Here is a 16,811-nt window from a genome sequence, read left to right on the forward strand (position 1 = left end):
TCAGAGAATCAGGGACACATGGGTCTGGCCAGCAAGTCCTGGCTGGACATAATACTAGTGAGCTGGGTTTTTTTTGCTCAATAGTATCAACTCGAGACGGAAGCAGTCTATCTGAGTAGCAAGCGGAGTTGTGGTCATTCTTGGTAGCTGAGCATGACTGGATTGGATGGTCAAAAGGGCCCAGACTCAGGAGTATTTTAAACATCCAGCAACACCACAGCAGTCAGGCTCACCCTCTCTCTCCTTTTTTGGATAGATGGCGATGACCTCTTTGTTTTGGAAGGATTCTTCCTCTGTAGCTTTGCATGGGATTATATGAGTTCTATTGGTTGTAAGCCGCTTCATTATTTTTAAATTAAATGTAAAATATCAATTTAATGGAATGGGGTTGGAGAGAATGAGGGAGGATAGAAATGGCGAGTTCTGCCAAGTGGCAGTTGCAGGTTCTGTGTAGGATGGGAATTGCCCCCACTTGATAAGGCCTGGCTCCTCTGCTCTGAGCAAAAGCATGACCAGTTTGAGCAGGCGAAGCCATTACTAGCCTAAAGAGATGGGAAACTGCTTCACTAGCTTAAGCTCTGCATGTCAGGAATCTGCTGAAGTCGCAGGAGCAGGTAGAGAGTTGGCAACCCTGACTGTTGGTGCCTCGCACCCACCACGGGGCCTGGGAGTTCCACCATTCTTGTGTACATTCAAACATGGCGGTTGCTGGAGGGGGGGGGTCCCCAGCCGGGGGTGTTTACCGGTCGCGACGGATCCTGATGGGGCTGGATGTTCCGCTGCTGCCTTCAATCTCTCTGGACTCGACCGTTGGCAGGAGGACTTTCTGGCCTCTCCTGCTGCTCACGGCAAATTTCCGTCCCATTTTGGCTGTGAGGGAGCGCAGAACATGGCCTCAGACAAGGAGTCCAGAGTGAGTCTCCACCACCCAGCCCCAAATAGGTTCAATGTTTGGTGGGGGCGGGGGAGACCCCCAGGGGTTGAATCTGGGTCAAGGTGGGGACATTTAGGAAGCAAGACTGTCCTGGCCCCTTTGGGTTGACCCTGGTGGGCAGGACTGGCCCATCTTCACAGGGTCTTCATGGAGCACCAGCCCCTCATCAATGGGTCAGCACACCGTCAGCCCCTTCCCTTCTCCGGGCCTCTTCCACTGAGGAGGCGCAGAATGGAGCCACCTGCACAGAGCAGGAGAAGGAGCTCCTGGCCTCTCTGAGCTGCAGCCCAATATAGGAGTTTCTCATTGTTGGGGAAACACACCAGCAGAGATTCGAAACCAACAGCCTCCTGCTCTCTAGGCAGGCTGCTTCCTTGCTGGGCCATTAGGTGGCTTAAAAAAACATTTGTCATTCTTAGGAGCTGGGTGTGCCTGCATTAGATGCTCAAAAGGGGTCAGGCTCAGGAACATCTTAAGTCTCCAGCAACACCCCTGCAGAAAGGATCTCTCTCTCTCTCTCTCTCTCTCTCTCTCTCTCTCTCCCTCTCCCCTTCCCTCCCTCTTTGGATCGATGGTGATGATGACCTCCTTGTTTTGGAAGGCTTCTTCCTCTATAGCTTGTGAAAACTTAACAACTTTGACTGAGATAATACGAGTTCTATTGTTTGTAAGTCTCTTTGATATTTTTAAACTAAAACTAGGATATAAAAGAAATGAAATGTTGAGGAAGGGAGATGGAGGGAGGATAGAAAGGGCCAGTTCTGCCAAGTGGCAGTTGCAGGTTCTGTGTAGGATGGGAATTGCCCCCTCTTGATGTAGCCTGGCTCCTCTGCTCTGAGCAAAAGCTTGACCAGTTTGAGCAGGTGAAGCCATTCCTAGCCTAAAGAGAGGGGAAACTGTTTCACTAGCTTAAGCTCTGCATGTCAGGCGTCTGCTGAAGTCACAGGAGCAGGACCAGGTAGAGAGTTGGCAACCCTGTGGCTGTTGGTGCCTCGTGCCCACCACTGGGCCTGGGAGTTCCGCCATCCTTATTTAGATCCAAATATGGCAGTTGCTGGAGGGGGGGGGTCCCCGGCCGGGAGTGTTTACCGGTCGCCATGGTGCTGGGGTTCCGATGGATCCTGATGGGGCTGGAGGTTCCGCTGCTGCCTTCAATCTCTCTGGACTCGACCGCTGGCAGGAAGACTTTCTGGCCTCTCCTGCTGCTCACGGCAAATTTCCGTCCCCTTTTGGCCGTGAGGGAGTGCAGAACATGGCCTCGGGCAAGGAGTCCAGAGTGAGTGTCCACCGACCTGCCCCAAATAGGTTTAATGGGGGGTGAGACCCCCCAGGGGTTGGATTTGGGTCAAGGTGGAGACATTTAGGAAGCGAGACTGTCCTGGCCCCTTTGGGCTGACCCTGGTGTGCAGGAAGGGACTGGCCCAGCCCATCTTCACAGGGTCTTCATGAAGCACTTCCTCCTCATCAATGGGTCAGTGCCCTGTCAGCCCCCTCCCTCCTCCAGGACCAATTCCAGCGAGGATGTGCAGAGTGGAGCCACCTGCACAGAGCAGGGGAAGGACTCCTGGCCTCTCCGAGCTCCTGGCAGCTTCCCCCTTCGGAGGGGCAGGATGGCCATATTAGGGAGTGAAGAAAAAACTCTGGTCGTGCTTGGGAACTGAGCATGACTGGATTGGAGGGTCAAAAGGGCCATGGATCTGGAGCATTTTAAACATCCAGCAACACCCCTACTGGGAGGCTCTCTCTCCTTCTCCCTCTTTGGATAGATGGTGATGGCCTCCTAGTTTTGGAAGGCTTCTTCCTATATAGTTTTGCATGGGTTATACGACTTCACTATTTTTCAATTAAAAGTAAGATATAAATTTAATGGAAGGGTGCGGAGAAGGAGGGAGGACAGAAGTGGCCAGTTCTGCCAAGGGGGAGTTGCAGGTTCGGTGGGGATGGGAATTGCCCCCTCTTGATGTGGCCTGGCTCCTCTGCTCTGAGCAAAAGCATGACCAGTTTGAGCAGGTGAAGCCATTCCTAGCCAAAAGAGATGGGAAACTGTTTCACTAGCTTAAGCTCTGCATGTCAGGCGTCTGCTGAAGTCACAGGAGCAGGACCAGGTAGAGAGTTGGCAACCCTGCGGCTGTTGGTGCCTCGTGCCCACCACTGGGCCTGGGAGTTCTGCCATCCTTGGTTAGATCCAAATATGGCAGTTGCTGGGGGGGGGGTCCCTGGCCGGGAGTGTTTACCGGTCGCCATGGTGCTGGGGTTCCGACGGATCCTGATGGGGCCGGAGGTTCCGCTGCTGCCTTCAAACTCTCTGGACTCGACCGTTGACAGGAGGACTTTCTGGCCTCTCCTGCTGCTCATGGCAAATATCCGTCCCATTTTGGCCATGAGGGAGCGCAGAACATGGCCTCGGGCAAGGAGTCCAGAGTGAGTGTCCACCGACCTGCCCCAAATAGGTTAATGGGGTGGGGGGAGACCCCCAGGGGTTTGATTTGGGTCAGGGTGGAAACATTTAGGAAGCGAGACTGTCCTGGCCCCTTTGGGCTGACCCTGGTGGGCAGGAAGGGACTGGCCCAGCCCATCTTCACAGGGTCTTCATGGACCACCAGCCTCTCATTGTTGGCTCATCAGCCCCCTCCCTCCTCCAGGACCTCTTCCAGTGAGGAAACACAGAGTGGAGCTACCTGCACAGTGGAGGGGAAGGAGCTCCTGGCCTGTCTGAGCTCCCGGCAGCTTCCCCGTTCAGAAGTCACAGAAGCAGGAGCAGGTAGAGAGTTGGCTACCCTGCCAGTTGGTGCCTTGGGCCACCACTGGGCCCTGGGAGTTCTGCTAACTGAGCAAGAGACACCTTTCAAAGTGGTGATACTCTCATATTTAGCAGGGGGAGAGCAACTGGCCCTATCCAGCCCCAGCACCCCTCCCATGGTGTTGCTGGCATCTGCTTGATGTTTCTTTTTGGATTGAGAGCCCTTTGGGGACAGGGGACCATCTTATCCTGGTGTTCTTGATTTATTTCTCTGTGTAAACCGCTTTGAGTACTTTGGTTGGAGAGTGGAATATACATCTCTGTAGTAGCCGAAGGACTTGTTTAGATTCAGAAAGTGGCAGTTGCTGAGCTGCATCCCGGGGCTGGGTTTGTTGACCTGGTCGCCATGGCGCTGGGGTTCCGACGGATCCTGATGGGGCTGGAGGTTCCGCTGCTGCTCTTGGAGCCCCTGGACTCGACTGGTGGCAGGAGGGCGTTGCGGTCTCCCCTGCTGCTCACGCCAGATTTGGTCCATCTTGGGCTGGGAGGCAAGGAGTTCAAAGGGAGGGTTCACCACCCTGCCCCAAAGAGGTTCAATGCGGGGAGAGACCACCAAAGTTCTCAAAGCGGTTGGGGTCAAGGTGGGAAATCTAGGAAGTGAGTCCCTCCTGGTCCCTCTGGGCTGACCCTGGTGGGTCTGAACAAACTGGCCCAGCCCATCCTCACTGCTGCTCTCCTCTCTCCTTGGCAGGACATGGGAGAAGGATGCCCCTTACTCCGCGGCGTGGGCAGCCTTGGTGGGGCTACTCCTGTGGCTCCTCTCAGGTACGTCCTCCTGCTCCTCCTGGGTTATCCGGGCCCAGTCTTGATTTATGGCACCTTGGATTTGAAGACCACTTGGGGCCCTCTCAAGAACCATGGCCCCTGCCAGGGTTTCATAAGCTGCCCCCCCCAAAAGAGGTCCCTGTTCACAAGAAGCACCAGACAGAAAGGAAAGGCAGCAAGGGCAGGCAAAGGGATCTCCAAAGCCCATCAGTCTGAGCTAGCTGGGCTTTGGGGGAGGCTCCAGGGGTTCAGGCACAGGAGGCCAGGGAGGGTTCTCATGCACACTGAGCTCTCTTCTAGGGTTTCAAAGGAGGATGGGTCGGGTGGGGGGATCGGTCCCCTAGTCTGCTCTCTGAGGACTGGGGGGCTGAGAGGCTCCATGGGCTGGTGTGTTTGGCCCAGCATTTCTCAGCCCCTGGATTCCAGGTGAGCCCTGCAGCCACCCAGAGCAGGAGGCTGGAGCCAGGGTGTGGCTGGCTGCTCCTTCAGGGCTGAAGCCCTGGTGCCTCCTTGAGTGGTTGCAGGGGAAAGGGAGCAGATGGGATGGGGAGCAGTGGAAACCCCTCTGGGGGGAAGAGGAGGCGGTCGTGGCAGCCCCTCGGAACAGGTGGTGCTGAGTCAGACCATTGCTCTACTCGGTTCATGGTGGTCTACTCTGACCGGTAGCCACTCTCCAAGCCCCAACCAGGGAGCTGAGATCTTTTTCCTAATGGAGATTCTGAGCTTCAGGACCCCCACCCCCACCCCAAGCTACAGCCCAGCCAGGGGAGAAGAGGGGACTTGGGCAGGTGCTGCTTGTCTCAGCAGAGGGCTCCCGGGGTGGGAGAAGCTGCACTTCCCAAGTCCTACCAGTCATAGCTAGGAAGCCCCACCAGTGTTTCCTCTAACAGGGAACCCCAGATGTTGTTGGCTACAAATCCCATAATCCCCAGCTGGTGATCAGAGGCATAACGAGGGAAAATAGCGCCTAGGGCAAGCACTGAAATTGCGCCCCTGTCCAAACAGGAATGATGGGACTTGTAGTCAACAATATCTGGAAATCCTTGTTAAAAGGACACTGTACCAGCTAGACATGGTTGTTGATCAGAACCTGAAAACATGAGCCATCTCTGTAAAAGACTTAGAACAACAGTCAGGAGTTATGCGAGGATCCCAAGTGTCATTTTCTCTGTCTCATCTCATTCTTTTTTAAAAAACATGACTTTGTCCTAGACTCAAGGATCACCTGCCCAAATAGCCACAAGCAAAATAGGGGAAGAAGGTGGTGGTGGTGGTGGTGTGTCTATAAACCAGTGAATGATTCCTGCCAGCCTTTGTCTTATGATGACTGTTGGCTCATGATGGGGTATATGTGCATCCACCACACCAGTGCGTACTTTGACACCAAGAGGGAGGAGGATACATGAGTTTGCCACCCTAGACAGAGGCATTTGCAACAGGAGCAGATAGCCAAGTTCTGCCAGGGCCAAAACCAGCCCATGCCAGACTAAGAAATCGTTGTAATTTGCCCCTTCCTGTCACAAGCAGTGTGCTGTTCTTTTATTATTGACTCTAACTCTCAAATATCCCAGTCATGGATGGGAAATTCAGGGTCAATTTACAAGAGACACATTTTCTACATGGGAGTTTCTTCTGTGCAGGTGTTGTGCAGAAACCCATGTGTCGTGACCGCCAGGGGCAGAGCAAGGTTGGAATGGGCCAAGATGAGATTTTAAAATGGGCCCCCAGACCCTCAAAGTCCAGGGCCTCCACACACCCCAGGCCCCAAGGATTTAAGTCTGGTATTTCAAAATAAGTATGCTGCCTGGAAATACATTTCACATGCACACTTCATAGTATATAGTGATAGACATTGATAGACATATATTTGTGCTACTTTTCCATCCACACGAGGCTTTTAAAGCCCTTTAACACACATCTCCTCCTCTGGAATGGAGGTGCTGCATTCACATGTTGGCCAGATTGACCCTGAAGTCCCTGCAAGTTATTGGAAAGCAGTTCACACACGAGAAAAATAAAATAAAAGAAAAGCACAACACATGCTTCACAGTTCTCACTCAGACCTTCTGGGTTGCAAAACAACTTGAACATAAGTGCATTTATAAATGAATGAAAGAAAGAATGACTAAATAAATATTTGTTCCAGAAGTTTTTGTAATTTTTCTGACACGAAACAAGCCACTTATAGGCCTTTTTAGATAGTTTTTGTTTTTAAAGCCAGCACATTTTCCAGTCTGTTTTAAACTAAATACTCAGAGACTTCTCAGTCTCGCCCCACCCCCCATATCAAAGCCCCATGGCAAGCAGATCCCTATATAGCAATAGCAATATAGCAATAGCACTTACATTTATATACCGCTTTATAGCCGGAGCTCTCTAAGCGGTTTACAATGATTTTAGCATATTGCCCCCAACATTCTGGGTACTCATTTTACCGACCTCAGAAGGATGGAAGGCTGAGTCAACCTTGAGCCCTTGGTCAGGATCGAACTTGTAACCTTCTAGTTACAGGGCGGCATTTACCACTGCACCACCAGGGGTTCTATATAGGGGGGTTACCACCACAAAAAGGAATTCACAGCCTACCTAGCAATAGCTGTTCTGGATGGTCTGGTCTGGGCAGAGGGTCTGCTGCCTGCTTCCTCCTTCCTTACTTGCTTGCTTGGGGCCTGCCGAGTCCAGGCTTCAGGGAGGCCTACTCGGAGGAGGCCTCTCTGGAAGCCCCACTGCCCACCCGCCCATCAGCTGAGAGGCGCCAGGGAGAGAAGGAGAGCTCTGCAGTTTGCAGGCTGCTCCCATCCTAGGCCCGAGCTGGAGGCAAGTGGCTGAGGGCCCCCCCCCCGGGGCTGGGCAGGTGGGCAATGGGGTGGGGGTGGCAGGGACTGGCGTGACGCCCCCACCTCAGTGGCGCCCAGGGCACCTGCCCTGCCTGCCCCCCCAGTTCCGCCTATGCTGGTGATTCTGGGAGATGCAGTCAACATGGAATGCTCTCTTAGAGGGAATGCTGAACCCCACCCTCTGGCCACCCCAGACTTCCTGCTAGTGAGACGGAAATGTCACTTCTGGTCCTGGGGATGGGGGTGGGGGGTCCTTGCCCTCACGCCCTGCCATGAGGCATCCGGCTGTCCACTCTTGGAAACTGGGTACTCGGGGTTCCTTCGACACACTCTCTCACTTGTGTCTTTTGTCTTGTTTCTCCTCTCAGTGACTTCCAGCCACAGGAGACTAATGAAGAGCGCTCCGTGGCCGAAACCAGCAAATGGTCACTGGTAAGGGATGGAAACCCAGTCTGTACATGGCAGGGCTTGGAGGGGGTGGGAGAGACCCCATTTTGAGCTAGAATAGAGGGCGTGTGGTAGAGATCCAGTCTTAGCAGGTTGAAGGGATGCTTTGAGAACTGGTCTGGAAAAGCCATCTGCATCTATATTTGCAGTGGTGGTAGCAGTGAATTGGGTGGGTGGGATGAGTGAAAATCTGGGCTCGACTACAAGTGACTCATGCAAAGGTGGGAGACCCGCCCTATGGAGGAAGCAGCATGGGAACTTTGGGGATGGGAAGTGCTGAGAGCGAAGAGGGGTGTGTCTACCTGTCTTCCACCCCTCACTTCTTCATTCCGCTTTCCTGCCCCAAATCGCTTTCTCCCTCCAGGGTTCCAGACTTCTCTTTTGTTCTGGACTACCAAGCACAAAACACGTCCAGGAAGGGAGCAGTCTGGAGGGGAACTAGAGTGGGAAAGTCTTCCTTGGGGCAGATTGGGCACTCCTTCCCCTCTGCCACTTCTCGGCTCCACATGGCCCCCTTTCTGGCTTCGCTTAGCATGTAGTTGAGCATCAGAAGGGCCCTCAAAACAAGAGGCTGCATCAGGTGGCCAGTAGCTCTTCCCAGCAAAGAGACGAACTTAGCTAGGCTTCTCTGATTTAAAAGCACCACCCCTGGATGTGAAACCACAGTGTCCCATACAGCAAGAGGCCTGACTCTCATTCGGGACCCTGTGACTCCAAATGGTCTAATACCTATCATCTCACCCAACTCCCCAGGAATGAGAGGTGGGGGAGGCTGATCTCTGGAGTTCAGTAGATTTTTGGGTTTGGTTCCTCCCTGAGCCCAGTTACATTTTGAGAATCACATGCATTTATTTTTTGAACGGATGGAAACGGATACCATTCATATTTGTTTCCATTCGCTCTGACACAATGGCACCCATGAAATAAATGGCCATGAAAGTGTGTTCAGTCTGGGGGTCCCATTCGCTGACATTGGTTTTAGGAATGGCTTCTTGTGGTGAACCTGGGGTCCCACTCGAGGCCGGTAGATCTCTCTTCACTTCAGGAAGGATGCACTCTTTTTGTTGTGGGGAAAGAGAAACCAAAACCAAAAGGAGCAAAAATAGACTAAAATAAACTATATATATATATGAAAAATCAGCTGAATGAAAAGAAAAAATTTTTTTTTAGAAAAAATCCCTTCTAAATTTATATATATATTTGCAAGACTCTAAATAGTAGCTTAGATGCATCATCAAGAAAAACAACATGAGAACAGGAATGCAACTGCAGGGGCCCAATTCTGTGGGGGAGCATGGTATGAAGGGGGGAGGGGCCCTGAACATGGCTGCCCAGGGTTATTTGCCTCTGAAGTGGCCACGCTCCTTTTCCAAATCCTTCTCCCCAGCACTGTTTTGAGGTGCAAAGGAGCCACTTCCTGCTTTAAGCGCATCTGTTACGGACCCTTTGAAGGAGGTGTGAAGTTTGGCCCCCAGACCCCCTGGAAAGATCAAGTGAGCGCCAGAGCACCCATTCCTCTCTCCTCTCTCCTTCACAGAAGTCATTCTCAGACGGCTCCAGGATCCAGCATGTCAACACTGGGAACGAGATCCTGGATGAAGGAGTTGCCACCAGTTCCCGGAGGAGGTAGAGTTTCTTCTTGAAATGTTGTGTAGGGAAGGTTTTCTGTCCCCCTGCCAGCCTGGATCTGGGATGGATCCAGTGCGGCTGACTGGCAAGAGGTGCAGGGCAGACAAAAATGACATCTTCATACATTTTGTAGAAGAATTCAGTCCTACGAGATGTGGTGGTGATGTCCACTAGCTTTAAGGTCACAGGAGACAGCCTCCTGGAGGCATCCGGCAGTCCCCTATTGGAAGCAGAGTGCTGGGCTAGATGCATCTTTGGTCTGATCCAGCAAGGCTCTTCCGAGGTACTCATGCCATTGTATTTCTTCCTGCAGTGTCTTCACGGTTGAGGATGATGGGTGGTTCCTGCAGACCATTGCCACCAAATGGTCTTGTGAGGTAAGGACACGATTCCTGTCACTTTTGTGGATGGGATAGTTGAGGAGTGAGGGGAGATTGCATCTCCCCCTGAGCGTAATCCAGTGGCTGCATGTTGGCCAGAGAATTGCAGTGGGGATGCCATGGTTGGGGAAGGATTCTGCACCCCTTTTGCCTCTCCTTCAAATGGCCACCTTTCTGGGTTCATGTAGTTTGGATGTGAGGCATCAAATGTTTCCAAGACCCTGACATGGATCAGGAGATGAGAGGGTCTTCCTGGCATAGATACTCAATGTCTCTTGACTGAAGAGGCATTTCTTTAGAGACAATTATGGTCACCTCAGGTAAAAACAGCCCAGAGACTCCACAGCAGGAGGGATGGCCCTCGCTCCTGACTCTGGGGCCCACCTTGTCTCTCCCTTTGGAAGGGTGAGCTAACCCTGCTCCCTGGGGAGAGGAGAGGAGAGGAGAGGATGTCTGGAGGAAGAAGACTGATGGGATTGGGTTCCTCTCAGGGCCAAACGGAACATTTGCAGGCATGTGCCCTCCTTTCTTGAGCCAATGGGAATAGATGCCAGTAGATCCCATTCGTATTTGTTTCCACTCCCCATGAAAGGAATGCAGAAGAAATGACAACCAGGAAGGAATAAGCACTCAATTCTGGTGCTCCCATGCATCATTAATGGCTGTTTTTCTTTTGGTAAAGAAAGAGTTCTCGGAGACCTATTTGATGTGCTGTCTTTGGACCAGAGCTCCAGAGCGCAGCCAACAGATGCCGATGGCCATTTTGAAGGATGGCGGCCATTTTGAAGGGTGGCGACCATTTTGTTGACCACAGCAAAACTCATATCACAATGGAGGTTCATTGTTGGGCATACCATGAAACAAAATGGCCACAAGCATGTGGTTTCTGTGCCCTGGCATTCCCAACCACAGTTAATGTTAGAACGCACTGTTTCTTTTTAAAAAAAAATAAGATTTCATGATTTTAAAAAATCCAACGAATGTCAAGAAATAAAAATGAACTGAAAGAAAATGAAGAGGGAACCCCTCCCCTAAAAATCCAAAGCCCTAGGAAGATCAGAGTGAGCACAATTTCACGCATTGCTCTTCTTTTTCTCATTGGCAGGGTGCCAACATCCAAGAGGCCGAGATCCCAGAGGTCAACACAAGGGATCAGGAGCTGGACGTGGAGAGCTTCATTAGTTCCCCGAGGTACTCTTTTCTCAGCTGGAGGGGCAGCTCCAGAGCTCATGGAAGCAGACAGCCTTCCTTGGGAGCCCATGTGGGGAGTGGGGGTGAGCTTGTGTCTCCATGCCCAGCCCGTGGGCTTCCTGCAGGCATCTGGCTGTCCACTCCTGGAAACAGGGTGCTGGGCTGCATGTCTCTTTCATCTCATCAAGCAGAGCTCTTTCTAAGCACTCGTGTTCTGATCTCATGTGTCTTCTTTCTTTCTTTTCTTAGCGTCCAGAGGCCAAGCACCGTGCAGAGGAGGCTGCAAAACACCGCCGCTGACCAAGAGCCATCCCTTGGAGAGGTCAGGAAGCATCAATATCCAGTCCCTCCCTTGGAAGGACTGAGGGTTGGGCGTGTGGGTCCCCCGTGTTGCCCAGGAGCAGAGAGCATGTGGAATGGCTCTAGTTTGCGAAGCTGCAGGGTGGGCGGCCACCTTCTGACAGCCATTTGCTTCAAGCGATGGTCAAGTGCTGTGGCAGTGGGTTTTGATTAAAAGAATGGCCACCATGGTGACAGCCATGCCCTGAACAACACTGCATCTCAATGGTGGCACCGTGGGGGTGATAGGGTTAAAGAAGACGGCCGCAAAGAGATGGTGGCTTTGGTCTTGACTTCCTGTTAATTATTGCATTAATTGCAGCCGTAGAAAAACAGAAACAAATAAATGAAGAATAAATAAAAATTAAAATAAAATAAAATAAGCAAACTAAGCTCAGCAAATGAGAAATGAACTAATTGGGAATGGGAAAGAAATGGGAAAGAAAGATGAAAGGAAAACCGATTTTGGCATGCTTTTGCACGTGTCTGTCTAACACCCACTTCCACCCTGAAGCCCATTTGGTAATAACAGGGGTGAAAGTAGCATGTAGTCTGGCCCTTTGAAGCCCTGGAACATTGGGAGTGAGTGCCAGATTCTTGCAGAGGTCAGCAAGGAGCATCCAGTCTAACCCTTATGGAAGGACTCTAGGGGGTGGGGTGAGCATGTCATGTTCCCCAAGGACAGGCAGGATGGGCATCCAATCCCAGAGGCAGCAGGGCGGAAGGAATTTGGCTTGGTGGGGTGGGCTTGAATTCAGGGCTCAGCTGCACAGTGCACATGCCAGGTCCTCCCTCGGAAGGAGGACCTGAACTTCCCAGAGGGGACTGCAGACTCAAGAGAGTGAAGAGAGGAGAGCCATGCGTGCAACACTCTCCCACTCCCCACTCTTCCTTTCTGCTGCCCTTCATGGCCCGCTAAGGGCCTCTTGTCCTCAGAAGCACTTCTCAAACAAAAGGGTCTGGGTCTAAAAGCCAAGAGTGCCACACAACCGGCCGAAAGACGCTTCCTTCCTAAGCTGCATGTTCTGATGGAATGGAAATGGAAATCTTAGAGGAGTCCCAACCAGATTTGTTTCTGTCCATTGGGCAGCGCGGAAGTTTCCTGGAAATAATGGCACTCAAGGGCAAGGAATGGGGGTTGCTTTCATTTGGCTCTTCTCTTGGTTCAAAAAGGGAACTGTTCACAGAGTATTGACTTGACCTGATTGCTTTCCATCAGAGCACCAAAGCTCAGCCAACCCCTCCCGGCAGCCATTTTGTTTCAAGAAAAGGAATGAACTGAATGACAAAGAAAAATAAACATGAAAAGAAAAATCCAGTGTAAAGGGGTGGGGGGGTGGTGGGAAGGGCAGGCCTTTCTTTCCCCAGGAGTTCAAACATGTCTTTAAGAAAAGGGGTTGAAGCCTTAAGAGGACTGGAAGCGTTTGCTTCAAGTCCCTAAACAGCCCCAGGTGGGTGAGCCCCAAGCAACTTGCAAGCAGAGGGTCTGCAAGAGTGGGGGGCTGTACACTTGCCCCCTCTGGGCTTTTCCTGACCCATATCGCCTCTGGAGCAGTGCTTTGCCTTGGTGCAGAAGCGGCCTCCCCTGTGGCGATTCTGGGACATAAAATGTCCATTTCTGGCCCACTTCCTGCATTCAGCTCACCAGATGATGACCGCTGGGAGGTGCCAGGCTGGCCTTTTCCCTGCTGAAGCCTGGGAAGCTCAACACGAGGGCCAGAGCAGCCATTTCTCCCCCTTCTCTCCTTCACAGAGTTCTTCCTTCCCGGGGGCCGAGACTCCACATGCCAGCGTGGAGGACGAGGGGTCGGAAGGGGACTGTGACACCAGTTCCCCCAGGTACCTTTCTCAGCTGAAGGGCCGCTCCAGGGATCATAGAGGCGGATCACCTTCCCTGGGAGCCTTGGTTGATTAGACATGTTCATGGAGGAGAAGCCAGTTGAAGACTGCCAAGGAACCTCCGAATCTCCAGATTTCTCTCTCTCTCTCTCTCTCTGAATAAACACACTTTGATGCCACATGTAACCAGGTCTCAAGTGGTTCACAACCAACTAAATAGGCATCTGGCTGTCCACTGTTGGGTGCTGGGCTACACGGGTCTTTCACTTGATCCACAGGGCTCCTGGCATGCATTGATGTTCTAATGCCATGTCTCTCCTTTCTCCGCTCAGAGTCCAGAAGCCAAAGAAGTGGCTCATCAAGAAGATGATGATGAACACCTACACAGTGGAAGACTCGTCCTCCGCAGAGGTCAGAAATGATCATCCATTTTTTCATGTGGACGGGCTCTAGCTTGTCTGTGTGTGTGTCTCCTGTTCCCCAGCAGGAGAGAGAACGTGGAATGGTTCTAGTTCTAGATACTGCAGTATGGGAGAAATTGTGATTGGTGGGATGGGAGGAAATGCAGTTGAGGCATTGGAAAGGGGGCGAAAATGTGGTGAAAGGCTCTTCTGGGCAGAGATGCCAAATGCCTTTTCTACCAAGAGGCAGGTCTTATTTTAGAGCAGGATGTCTTCCCAACTGTCCCTTGAGCTTGGTTCCTCTCAGAAGCCTCGCACGGTCAACGCAAGCCCTGGAACGCTCCCGTTTCTCTTCTCTCTCCTCCCCAGTGCTCCTCTACGGACGAGGACGACACGATGCATGAGATCAGCAGCATCGAGGACGAGGTGTGGGACTCTCCACCGACCCCCAGTTCGGCCAGGTAGGTACCCTCCTCTCAGCTGAGGAGCCAGTAGGGAGCTGGGGGGCTTTTAGCGTAGCCAGCAGAAGGCTGCAGGGGACAGGGGCAGCTCCCCCATGTCTGAGCCCCATAGAGGGATGTTTCCTCCTGCTTGCTCCCTGAGGACTCTGGAGGGGGAGATCACCCAAGGAAGCCGATTGGCAGCAGGTGCAAGACAGACACCAGCAAGTCTATTGCTGGCTATTAGCAGAGGGAGCTCCGAGACCCCCATGCTGTTGGCATGAGCAGGTGTTGGGGAGAAGGAGCAGGGCAGGGCTCCTGTCTCCATGCCCCCTTTGAACACTTCCCAGGGCTTCTCAGTGGGGCACGAAAGGCTGGACTTGGGAGATCTCTGGCCTGATGAAGTTCCCCTGCCAGCCACCTCCCAAGGGAGGCGAGATCCTTGCTTAGCATCTCTTTGGGTGCCCGTGTTCTTCTTCAGCTGGCTGCCATCTCCAACAGGACAGTTCTTTGAGCAGCTTTTCTCTTTCCTCTCCTCTCTCAGGAACATCGACGGTGAGGAAGCAGGAAGAGGACAACTGGCCCCAGATTGGTTCTCCTCGGTCCATCTGGGAGAGGTAAGGGGCACAAACCAAGGGTGAATTCCCTCCACCCCTCTGCCCCTCCTTTCCTGCACTACACAGGATGGCGGCTTGGATGGCAGTCACTGTTCACATGGGAGGTGGGGACTTGCCCTTTCCCCTTGTGGATGTCTTTCCCTTGCAGTTGACCTCACGCACCCTGAGCCAGAGGCAGCACCCTCCAGGCCCAGATGTGGGTGCATACACCCATGGCACTGGCCTGGACCTGGGGATTCTCCTGACCCATAACTGTCCCTCGGACTGTGTGCTGAGGCCTGACCCTCCTCTTCTCCTCAGGGGAGAGCAACAAAGAAGATCGGGGACGTCGTCCGGTGTGTGGAGTATGCCAGCGAGGTGGAGGAGAGGTTCCCCGAACTCCTGGTGGGCCTGGTGAACAAGATCCTCACAGGCCTGCAGAACACCACCGATACAGGGAACCGATACAGCCAAGACCTGCCTCCTAAGTAAGTCATGGCGGTGGGGAAAGCGAGGCCAGCAAGTCCTCCTTGCAGCACTCTGGGAGGACAGGCTAGGGTAATTTCTCCCATGTCCCACTCTGATGGGTGAGGAGCATTTCTGGCCTGTTGGGGTGACTCTGGCACGGTGGTCCCTTCCCTCAGCTCCACAGGGGAGACCCCAGAATTTGCAGCCCTCTTGGCTCTGCAGAGAGCCTTAAAATGCGTCTGCAGTGTTAAAAAACCAGCTGTGGGGAAAGTCACTTCACCCCTGTGGTCTCCCTCCCATGGTCCAACACAGTCCCTCCACCCTTGACACTACACCACCCTGCAAAGAGACACACACTTTGGTGACAGCAACCTTCTCTTCTCTGCAGGGAGACCGCGTAGATCGTCCGGACCCTGCTGGAGAGGGTGGCACAGGTGACCCCAGAGAAGACCTGCTGGGAATCCCTGTGCTCTCCGCAGAGCTGCCTCCAGGGTGTGGCCCTCTTGGTGAGGTAAGTAGGAGTGAATAGGAGATATCTCAGGAGGCCTGGGGGCTGGTGTGGTTTGGGTCAGGTCTGCTCTTTCTGGGCCTTCCGCCCAGGACTCAGCAGGGTCTTTTGGTGTTTTGCAGGGCTCTCCTCCAGACACGGTCCTCCACAGTGGCCAGGCTGAAGGCATACCTGGCTTCCCTCTTCAGCCTGGACAAAGATCCAGATCAGCATTCCCTCGCAGAGGTGGCCTTCTTTGTGGAGGTGAGCAGCGTCTTCCTCAGGGTGGGCTTCCCTGAGAGGAGGGTCTGGCCCCAGAGGCTGATGGATGTTTTCCTCCTTTCCCTCTTTTAGCTGCTCCTGAAAGACCAAGACTTTGCTGCCTTAGAGAAGACCTGGACGCTCCTGGTAGCGTGGCTAGTCCACCCCAGCCAGAACATCTGCTACCTGAGCGAAAGGGGACTTCTCCAAATTTATGGCACCCTGAAGGCGGTGAGTGACATCCCTGGGCATGGAGCATCCCTAGGCATGGAGACTCCTCTCTTTGGGGAGCCCTTCCTGAGGCTGGTGCTCCTAGGCATCCCCAGGTGTGATGGGGAGATTTCTCCATTTGGGTGGATTCAGTCTGTGGAACCCTTGCCACAGGACGAAGGAGAAATCCTTAAGGGAAGGCACAGGAATGCATCTCTCAGTGGGAGCCCTGATTCCCCACGTGCTCCAATGCCGCATTCTCCCCGCTCTTTGTGCCTCTGGGATGGCTTGAGTCATCTCCTCCCCAAGGCAGTGGATGGTGGCCAAGCAGCATCAAACACGGACAGCTCTGTGGTGCGTTTAGCAGCGGGTGGACTAGCATGTGTTTTCAAGGATCCACCTTTTCCCTCCCTAGGCCAAGAAACCCCAGGATTTTAGTGCCGGGATCCTGGGAGGGCTCAGGACCTCCAGTCTGGAAGCCACTTTGGGGGTCCTGGCCTTCATGGAGCAGCTGAGGCACTGTCCATCAGAACACCAGGCCACGGTGAATGCTGTCCTGGCTGCCCTGTGCCGCCCTCTCTTCCACCACGTGAGTACTTGCACGCCAGCCTCCCCCCCCAGCACTATGAGGGCAGGCCAACCTGCAGGTTCCGACTGGGTTGGAGAAGGGAAACCGGACACCCCCTTGAGACCTCTTGCAAGAGACCCATGCAAGCTCTTCTTCATGGTGATGGAGGTGAGGAGTTCCTCCCTGCCAACGACAACCCCTGTTTTTTTGTAGGAGGAA

At 53.1% G+C, this 16,811-nt stretch overlaps 1 protein-coding gene across 8 annotated transcripts; it reads left to right on the top strand.

Annotated features, from left to right (window-relative positions):
• The first annotated feature begins 727 nt into the window (after window positions 1-727).
• Window positions 728-16,040, top strand: LOC128333314 (uncharacterized). 8 transcript variants are annotated; one of them, XM_053268703.1, is made up of 15 exons: window positions 728-913; window positions 4,426-4,499; window positions 7,705-7,768; window positions 9,321-9,409; window positions 9,726-9,789; window positions 10,898-10,983; window positions 11,233-11,305; window positions 13,076-13,161; window positions 13,494-13,572; window positions 13,932-14,023; window positions 14,547-14,619; window positions 14,920-15,086; window positions 15,455-15,577; window positions 15,697-15,817; window positions 15,908-16,040. In XM_053268703.1, the coding sequence occupies exons 1-13, from the start codon at window positions 890-892 to the stop codon at window positions 15,465-15,467; spliced, it is 984 nt and encodes a 327-aa protein (XP_053124678.1). In that variant the 5' UTR covers window positions 728-889; the 3' UTR covers window positions 15,468-15,577; window positions 15,697-15,817; window positions 15,908-16,040. The 8 variants fall into 8 exon arrangements, with proteins under 8 accessions (XP_053124678.1, XP_053124674.1, XP_053124673.1 ...); XM_053268699.1 differs by lacking the exon at window positions 728-913 and adding an exon at window positions 1,298-1,601; XM_053268698.1 differs by lacking the exon at window positions 728-913 and adding an exon at window positions 2,013-2,210.
• Window positions 16,041-16,811: the final 771 nt, after the last annotated feature.

Source organism: Hemicordylus capensis, chromosome 7, assembly GCF_027244095.1.
Source record: "Hemicordylus capensis ecotype Gifberg chromosome 7, rHemCap1.1.pri, whole genome shotgun sequence".
In the NCBI taxonomy this organism is placed as follows: Eukaryota; Metazoa; Chordata; class Lepidosauria; order Squamata; family Cordylidae; genus Hemicordylus; species Hemicordylus capensis.